This window comes from Triticum aestivum, chromosome 6D (assembly GCF_018294505.1).
Source record: "Triticum aestivum cultivar Chinese Spring chromosome 6D, IWGSC CS RefSeq v2.1, whole genome shotgun sequence".
NCBI lineage: Eukaryota > Viridiplantae > Streptophyta > Magnoliopsida > Poales > Poaceae > Triticum > Triticum aestivum.
Genome location: NC_057811.1, coordinates 396,693,026 through 396,702,248, shown reverse-complemented (window position 1 = coordinate 396,702,248; position 9,223 = coordinate 396,693,026). Strand labels below are relative to the sequence as shown.

General features: G+C 45.2%; 2 protein-coding genes across 2 annotated transcripts; one reads left to right on the top strand and one right to left on the bottom strand.

Moving 5' to 3' along the window:
- The first annotated feature begins 273 nt into the window (after positions 1-273).
- On the top strand, positions 274-5,778 carry LOC123145334 (ADP-ribosylation factor GTPase-activating protein AGD12). The gene is made up of 9 exons (XM_044564728.1): positions 274-557; positions 2,483-2,584; positions 2,713-2,797; positions 3,128-3,203; positions 3,363-3,526; positions 3,608-3,737; positions 3,876-3,992; positions 4,120-4,215; positions 5,234-5,778. Exons 1-9 carry the CDS (start codon positions 290-292, stop codon positions 5,510-5,512), a joined length of 1,317 nt encoding a protein of 438 aa, XP_044420663.1. The 5' UTR covers positions 274-289; the 3' UTR covers positions 5,513-5,778.
- On the bottom strand, positions 5,568-8,194 carry LOC123145333 (probable amino acid permease 7). Its single transcript, XM_044564727.1, has 4 exons — positions 7,922-8,194; positions 7,024-7,357; positions 6,706-6,938; positions 5,568-6,595 (listed from the first exon to the last, which is right to left on the bottom strand). Exons 1-4 carry the CDS (start codon positions 8,094-8,096, stop codon positions 5,871-5,873), a joined length of 1,467 nt encoding a protein of 488 aa, XP_044420662.1. The 5' UTR covers positions 8,097-8,194; the 3' UTR covers positions 5,568-5,870.
- Between the last annotated feature and the right edge of the window lie 1,029 nt (positions 8,195-9,223).

Genomic DNA, 9,223 nt, shown 5'->3' with positions numbered 1-9,223 from the left:
CCCTATCCTTTTGGACCTTCTGATCTATTGGACGATCTACCATGTGATCGGTCCCGTGTTTCCTTTGCATGTTTGAACTTTCGGCATACCAATTGTTTTGTGCATGTTTGTTTTGAATTAACTTCTAACAACATGATAATAATAATGGGAGAAATTGGTTTTTAAATACCCATCATTTTCACCATTTTTTCACTCTCTGTCCTTTTCAAAGGTGAGACAAATATTAGCGCAGGAGCGTTTCAACCAGGGCACCTGCCACCTGGCAAAAGAAGCTCAGGTGTCCGTGGGAATGGCCAATGGCCGCCTTGACCGTCCACTAATCCACCGCGAGACAAAACTACAGAAATATACTACTGGGAGAATAATAATAACACGGGATCCCCACATCACCCAACCCACCTGGTTCCCCTCACGTCGCCGTGCTTCGTTTGCGCGACCACAGCCCGCGAGCCAGCGCGACGAAGCCGGGGGGCGATCCCTCCACCGCCGCCGGCGACCCCATCCCCCGAAGCCGCCGGCGGTACCGGCCCACGCCGCCCTCCGCGATCCCCCACCCGGTTCGTCCTCCCTCCATTTCTAGCCGATGAATGATTGGTGCCGCTTGTTTGGGCCGTTCTGGAATCCCCAGATGCGATTAGCCTCCTGATCCACGAGGTAGGGAATGTGGCGCGGCGCCGTCGGGCCGATGCGGCTCGATTTGGTAGGTTTATTTGATGGCACGGCTCGTTTGATTGCTCGATCCGATTTGGTAGGCTTGTTTGATGGCATGGCTCGTTTGATTTGGGCCCCGTTCGGTGGCGTGGTCGCTTGATTGCGTTTCACTTATTGTTTCCTCTGCTGATCCGTCGGCCATTTCGCCTCGTCCCGGGTTGGAATGCAACCATGAATTTGGTGCTCCGTTCGATGTGGAGTTCGAGGCGATAGATTAGGAAGATCTCAGGTCCAAGGTGCCTGGAATCGGGGACGATTGATGAGCCTAGCGATTTCTGTATACGAATCCCCCATTCATCTCGTTGCACGAATTCCACCATGCCCATTTTCGTTTCCGTGATCACAAGGGAGATCTATACACGTGGGGCGCACCACTACGCTTGCAAACCACACGCACACGCCTACAATTGACAAGAGGCCGGTGACAAATCCGCTTATCTCACGAGATCTGCTACTAATGTGAATATGAGAGTTCGAACCATGGTTGGATTTTCCCACCGACAACTTCAGCGCCTCGTTGAAATGGTGTCTATCTGTCCTGTGCATTCCACAGGTTGTCAGTATTTCATCTTACCTGATCTAAAACCGACGTGTATGTTTTGAGCCTGATATCACATGTCTTTCTGTGCGCTGGCCGGTCAGGTTTCATTGGGGTGGCCTGGCCGAGCCAAGCCAAACCAAGTGTTAAGTCTGTATCGTGGAAGATCGAGGCTGCATTTGGTATTTCGATGGATTATAATAATCCAGCTTAACCAACCAGCTTTTATCGTGGAAGATTGAGGCTGCATTTGGCATTTCGATGGATTATGATAAGCCAGCTTATCCAACCAGCTTTTGTCTATTTTGTTGTTTCTGTAACCAACATATCTCTAGTTTTGTGCTTTCCACAGCAGATTATAAAATAAACTCAGGTCTACTACAGTTCAGTAACCACAATCTGAGCCTGAGTTGGCTTATTACGTTCTGCTGGTCTTTTCATGCACCTGTAGAATATTTCCTGCCAGGGTGAAAACACTATGGAATGTTTCTGCCTCAGCCCATTCTGGGCAAAAAGGGAATCAGCGAGTTTTTTCATAAACAGAAACTGAGACGGCTTGTGTGGTATTTTGTTGTTATGATGCAGAAGGTAGAAACGTATGCACAATTTTATACTACTTTGTAGTGAATCCCTGCCAATTGAACTAGATTTTTTTTGTTTGCACAGTTGAAGGGTTTTTTGCTGTCAGACTAACATTTGCTTTCATATATTTGTCTCCTACACAATTTGACACTATCTGCTTCTGTATCTGTTTCTAGCATTTCCGTATGTGTTTCCACTAACGCTAAAAATAATAAGCAAATGAGACTAGGCAGATGGGCACTATGGATCCATTGTCTATATGCCAGCTGACATATGTGTTTTATCTTGAGTTACATATGTGTGCAAATTTTGCGCAAGTTTAGTTTTTGCCAAAAATGAGAATGCATGGAAGCTATTTGATGAATGAAATATCTGATCTTGGCATCTTAAACTCCCAAACTGTTACGGGCTTACGGCCCAAAACTAGCTATCTTGTATGCTTTAAATTTTATTATAATAACTAGGCTACCTGATGTTGTGCTGAGGGCCTGGAGTCCGACTTGTCATGCATCGTGAAGATGCATTCTCGTGAGAGAAAAATAAAAAATATTATCATGTTTGCAACTTGAAAATGGTTACGAACGTTTTACTGTGGCCTTTTATTTTGATTTTAAATTCGATTATTGACTCCCCCTTCTATGTTTTGTGCAGGCACAGAAATCTTTTTTGTTGTTGTGAGTTATCCGAAGTTCGCTTCAAACATGAGTGCTGCTAATCGTTCCCAACCCATCAAGTTGAACAGGCCTGTCGTAGGTGCGTCACATATTCTAGCTACTACATTATATGCCATATCTCATATTATTATTCTAGAACCATAGGAGGTCCTGATAACTGATATATCAGATGCAAGTTCTTCACGAATTTTTACTATTTTTTTCCAGGCAAAGCACGAAAGTTGAAGGATCTCATGCTGAAAAGTGACAATCGAGTGTGTGCTGATTGTAGTGCACCTGACCCCAAATGGGCGTAAGTGCCTTTGTTGCACAGATTAAGGCATCAATTATATACATACACTTGTCTTGTTTTCCATGTCAAAAGAGAGATGTGTTGTACTCCCTTTGTTTCTTTTAAGACAAAACTTATATGCGGAGTAAAAAGAAACGTTGGGAGTATATATTTTCTACAGAATGATTATTCATTTTACATAGATAAATTGTACAGTAGGTTTGTTATGCGACATACACATAGTTCTTAAATCATACTCGTGGTGCATAATACAGTGCCAGCACACTGAAGCTAGGAACCTTCGTTTGATCTTGCATTGCTTCTATCTTAACCTTACCTCTGTGCATTCAGGTCTTCTAATATCGGAGTATTTCTTTGCTTAAAATGTGGAGACGTCCACAGGGCCCTTGGACAAGACATTTCAAACGTAATTTATCACATCAATAAATTTCTTCTCACTTTTGTCTCTCCCGACTAATTCCACTAATAGGCCTATGTGGATCTTATTTCATTATTTTCCTGGTTGTACCTAATATGTAAGGACACATTCAATTTATCTTTATTCTTCACCTGTTCTTTGTGTCAGGTTTTGTCTTTAACTTTGGATGATTGGTCTGATAGTGATATTGACTCCATGATTGAGGTTGGTGGAAACTCATATGCAAATTCAATTTATGAGGCTTTTCTTCCAAAAGATCACCCAAAACCTAAACCAGACTCACCAATGGAATATCGTACCAAATTTATAAGGTGGTAATTGCTCCACTTCACACTCTCTGATGTCATCAGGATTTCAGTATTAATCTTTTATCTTTCTTAATTAATATACAGAGCCAAGTATGAAACACAAGATTTTCTGAAGCCAAGTTTGCGCATTAGCTCAAAGGCAGGTTTAGAATCTACCAATTCTCTGAACAGTGTGGATAATAGTTTCTCTAGCACTTCAAGGAAGCATGCCCCAGTAAGTTTTCGTGCTGAATCATAGATGATACAGTTGTACAGATTTATGCAACTCTTTCTTTCTTGTGCTGGAAAGATTGAGCATATCTGATTGAAGCTGCATTACTGTAATCAATCTTACCCTTACAAATGGTCACAGGAAGATACAAGAGAATTTGTTGGACAACTGAACATTACAGTGGTAAAAGGTTCTGGGTTGGCGGTCAGAGATATGCTTACAAGTGATCCTTATGTTGTTTTAAGTCTTGGAGAGCAGGTAAAGTTTCATTTCCTTGTCACTTGCTAGGATTAATGCCCATGGCATCATCTTTTGGTCAAAATGTAATCTGTGTTTGTTACGGTGACCTGTTCTGAAAACATCAACTATTGGGTTCTAAATGCAGAAGGCTCAAACAACAGTTAAAGCGAGTGACCTGAACCCGGTATGGAATGAGGTTCTTAATCTATCAGTTCCTCGAAATTATGGACCTTTAAAACTTGTAAGTTTGATGGAACTATTCACTCTAGATTTTTTTTTGTTTCTCTTCACATGCAACTCATGTAATAGTGAAGCACATACGAGGTATCAATGATTGAAGTTGTGTAAAACAACAGTAAACCTTACTGTATTTGCCTTGATTTCAATTATATAGAGTGAAGTGCTTCCTAGGTCCTCGAACTATGTTGAAGGTGTCATATAGGTCCTCAAACTATGAACAGTGTCATCTAGGTCCTCAAAAATCCTTGAAGTGCAATAAGTGTGTGTATATGTGACACCTCTAAAATAGATCAAGGACCTACGTGACACTTTTGAAATAGTTTGAGGACCTGGATGACACATATTGCACTTTGAGGACCTAGATGGCGATTTTCATAGTTCGAGGACCTACATGACACTTCTGAAATAGTTTGAGGACCTATAGTCAATTATATATAAGCAGATTTTAACTATTGCAAACCTAGTTAACTATTAGTACTTGATTAATGCCAAAATAAAGAGTTTAATAAATAGCTGGCTCGATCACATTAACATTCCCATATTTCAACTGCAACATACCTTGTCGATAAGTTTCTGTTGCATCATCAGTTATGGACATGTGCCTTAGTTAGTGAACCAACTATGAGACGAAGGGATGATTCCATGATGAAGAGCACCTTATGAACATCATCATTTTTGTCAAGATTTCTGTGCAGTGGAAGGGCAAAGATTCATATATTTGCTTCCTTATTACTTCAGATGCATTTAACTGTAGTCCACTTGTCCGACTGGAAAACTTTGTGTCCAATGGGCTGGTATGGTATGGTAGGGTACACATGTTTGAATATCTTATGATGTTACCAAATTGTAGTTGTCGACAGAGATTTCATGATGTCTCAAATGATAGCTCATCATTGAAGCACACACATATGTGAGAAAAGAAACTCTTCAATAAATTCATGTAGTCCTTGCGAACAGTAACAAATCAGGCAAGACAATGTTTTTTTCCTCACTCCCTGATACAATCTTACTGTTTCCAGGAAGTGTATGATCACGACACTTTTTCTGCTGACGATATCATGGGGGAAGCAGAGATAGATCTGAAGCCAATGATCACAGCTGCTATGGCCTTTGGAGACCCGTCGCGTCACGCGGACATGCAAATTGGAAGGTGGTTCATGACCAGAGACAATTGCCTGTTGAGCGACAGCATTGTCAATATTTCGTCGGGAAAGGTAAAACAGGAAGTTTACCTAAAGCTGCAGAACGTAGAATCAGGTGAGATGGAGTTAGAACTGGAATGGGCTCGTCTAGATTAAATAAGCCTCGCTGTATCCCTGTCAAAGTTAACTCAGAAAGCATAAATGCTTTGTAATTTATGCTGGATGGCTTCGAAACCTATCTAGTTACCGAAGCTTAGCTTTTCCTCATGGCCGAAATGTGTAAAAATGAAGGCTGTACAATGTCTTGTAATTTGTCCATGTGATTCGGCATGTTGTATTGTCACATTAAAAGGACGCATGTATCGTGCAGAGATGAAGCTAAAACTCTTGTGTTTGCTAATGTCACATTGGTGCTTAAAATATCTCTGGCGTGTTCCCCTTTGAATTATATCTTTCCCATTTATACATATCCTAGCTAAGTAGAGATTATTAATTTTGGCTCAGTTGGTCGCAGCTAGCTTCTCTCGGGGCCGAACACCCCCATGGCAGAGCCAACGGAGGCGAAGCCGCAGGCGACCAGGCAGCCGGCGCTGAAGGCCTGGATGGCGAGCCACCGCCCCGTCCACGGCGCCACCTTGCCCTGCGCGAGGTACATCTGGACGGGGAAGTGGATGGCCAGCGGCCAGAAGGTGAAGGCGCCGATGAGCCCCACCACCTGGTTGAAGTAGGGGAACCACACGGCCACCGCCGTCGCCGCCGCCACGTTCGCCGTGCGGAAGCACAGCCTGGACACGCTCACGCGCCCGAGCAGCGGCACCTCCGCGTCGACGACGCCGGCGCCGAACCGCCGCTCCACGAGCGCGAACATGGGCTGCGCGTACACCTGGTAGCCGCCGAGGAGGTGGAGGACGACGCAGAGGTTGGCGAGGCCGACGAGCCAGTAGGGCCCCCCGAAGCCGGTGAGGAGGTTCCCTGGGGTGCCGTCCCCGAACGCCGCGTAGCCGAAGCACCCGCAGCCGAGGTAGAAGAAGGTGGTGACCGCGATGCTCGCCCTCGACGCCGCCTTCATCGTCTCGCTCTCCGCCGGCGGCGACCTCAGCGTGTCCTCGATCTCCAGCAGCACCAGGGAGAACGGGTAGGCGAAGGCGATGTCGCCGAGGGCCTGCGCCACGCGCCACACCTTCTGCGCCGGGGACACCAGGGAAACGCCTCCGATCGCCCCCTTGATCACTCCGTTCTCTGAAAGAAACCGATGAGCTAGCCGTCGTCAGAATCATTTGCCTTTTGCAAGTCTCATTGTACGCACGTGTCCGTGTGGCGGGAGCATATTGTGCTATGGCTTTTTGTACCGATCACTTTGGCCGCGCCGAGGCCGAGGCCGATGAAGGAGTAGGAGAAGGACATGACGGCGGCGAAGACGGAGAGCCACGCCATGCTGTGGAAGTCCGGTATCTGCGACAGCGCCACCTGCGCCAGGCCGAACAGGAGCATGTAGTAGGCTTCCGATGACCCGCCGGCGCCGGCGGCGCAGCACGGCGCGCCTTCGCCTTCCCTGTGGTAGCAGTTGGCTCTCTCAATCGCCCTGCAAAATAAGAGTTGGCCAACAAATCACAAATCCACCCGCCCAAAAAAGAAAAGAGAAAAAGTAATCACAAGTTTATTACTACCTCATGCTAGCGGCCGCGGTGAGAGTGTACACCACACTGTTCCCAAACAGGCTGAAGCCGAGGAAAAACCCGCTCAACATCTGGCTCTTCTTGCCTAGGTAGAGCCTGACGGCGTCGACGTAAGACCTGTTCCTGACGGCGGCGCCGCGCTCCGGGTCGCGGGAGATGTAGCAGTCGGCGAGCAGGGAGGACTGCACCACGGTCACCCCGGCGAAGAGCACCATGGCCGCCGGCCCCCCGACCCAGCCGAGCTGCGCCACGCTCCACGCCAGCGACAGCACGCCGGAGCCTATCACCGCCGTGATGACGTGCGCCATCGCCGTCCATACCGTGCCTGTCAAGGAAAACTTTTCCGTCGGTGGAATGCACACGTAGACAATTAGACATCATACCTATTGTCTAGCCGTGCAAGCAAGCGACGGCTCACGCCGGGGTATGAGGTCATCCCGAGAGGGGCACGCGCAGCAGCAGTTGTGATGTGTTTGGAATTGTGGTTATGCTTTCGCGTCGCTGTTGTGGCCGGCCAGGCCCAGAGTGGAACCCACTGTCATCACTGACAGGGACCGGCAGCTACCTAGTTTCTCGCTGAGACCTAAGCACCGTCGAACTGGATGTGTTATGGCCATGAAATGAATGGGTGCCCTCTACATGTTTTGAGTATGCCATGGCAGATTTTTGGGGGTGTTTACCAGCATGTAGATCAAGATAGTTCATGGATCATGTGGAACAACAAACTATATGGCCGGCCGGCTGGATGTACAGTGCAAAGAACACATCAAAACCAGAAGTTTCAGACATGGGGCCGGGTTTGGAACTTGGAAGCTCATGACATAGAGTCTCACGAATCATCTGGTATAAAAGCAAGGTATGTAATTACAATCTTGATGCAGGGACTTACCGGTTCTTTTCACCGGATGCTCCTCGGAGGAATTATCAGAAGAGGATTCTGAGAGCTTCCGAAGCAGCGGCTCTGCTTGGCGATCGCCTCTTCCTCCTCCCCCTCCTCCCATGGCTTCGCTATCTTCTCCTATGCCCTCTTTGTGACAATTGTCCAAGAGACTTGGCTTGTGCATATCAGCTTCATTATATAACTAAGGAGAAAATAAATCCCTTGTACTGGTGGGTTTGGTAGTTCAAAACCACAAAGCAACACAGAATTGTACAGTACGTCACTAGTGGTGTGCTGATGGCGGGCACCTTGGCCTGTCCCATTCCGGAGTCCACCACACCACAGTTGGATAGCACTCCCTCCATGCGAAAAGTGGAAGCAGCGACCGAGCTCCACAGAGCTCTTTATTTTTCTTTCAACGAAAATACTTTTTCACACTTCAAAAAAATCTGAAAAAAGTATACACATAGACATATGTTTGTAGTATACATGTGTAAATTTTCATAAACATATATGTTAATATGTGATGTATACAAAAAAGACAAATACATGAAGTAAAATATGCCTTTTCCTTTTTGTTTTTGGGACTGATATTTGTCTTTTTTGTGTAGCATGCAAATAGTCAAATTAGTTGATGAAATTTTATACATATTTGAGGAACATGCATATGTATTTATAGAAAAAGATTTGACATTTTTTGAAACTTTTAAATATATTTTGATTTTTTTGGTAAAACAGGCTCCCTGGAGCCCGGTCTCTGCGACGCCTCTCTCTCCTTCCATGTTTCTACTTCGTACTAACTTTAGTACTTCCTTTGTAAAGAAATATAAAAATATTTAAATCACTAGATAATAATCTAAACGCTCTTATATTTATTTACGAAAAAATAGAAAATTAATATAAAGTTGAGGCATTTATTTTGATACGGAGGGAGTATCAAAGGCAGTGGGACCTAGCGAGCCTCCTCTACCGTTTGATGAAAAATCGGTCTAGTGGACTATGTACTGAAAAAACAACCTTTTTCTAGTGGACTCCGTACAGTCACCAACATATCACTCATTCATCATCAATTTGGAAGAGCGAGCTTGGTCAGGTATCAAATATTCCAATGCTACCCTTACGCTAGACACCGTATCCATCCCTGGATCGATGAGATCAGTTAATGGACACTCATGAGGGAGCCAATCATTCAACCTTATTCACATACATTTCAAAGCGGATTTCAACAAACCAAATGAAATTCATACAAACCAGACAAACACATTTACATTTCTGACATATTTTAACTAAACTATGGCGGATTCTAACCTA

What these genes read in the sequence shown, in the direction of transcription:
- LOC123145334 (XM_044564728.1), top strand. Translation starts at nt 290, where the DNA reads ATGGCCAATGGCCGCCTTGACCGTCCACTAATCCACCGCGAGACAAAA. An exon ending in GCACCTGACCCCAAATGGGC is followed by an intron (nt 2,798 to 3,127) that starts GTAAGTGCCTTT and finishes CTGTGCATTCAG; the next exon opens with GTCTTCTAATATCGGAGTAT. An exon ending in TTTTAAGTCTTGGAGAGCAG is followed by an intron (nt 3,993 to 4,119) that starts GTAAAGTTTCAT and finishes TTCTAAATGCAG; the next exon opens with AAGGCTCAAACAACAGTTAA.
- LOC123145333 (XM_044564727.1), bottom strand. Translation starts at nt 8,096, where the DNA reads ATGCACAAGCCAAGTCTCTTGGACAATTGTCACAAAGAGGGCATAGGA. An exon ending in GCATCCGGTGAAAAGAACCG is followed by an intron (nt 7,358 to 7,921) that starts GTAAGTCCCTGC and finishes TTTCCTTGACAG; the next exon opens with GCACGGTATGGACGGCGATG. An exon ending in CGGCGCGGCCAAAGTGATCG is followed by an intron (nt 6,596 to 6,705) that starts GTACAAAAAGCC and finishes GGTTTCTTTCAG; the next exon opens with AGAACGGAGTGATCAAGGGG.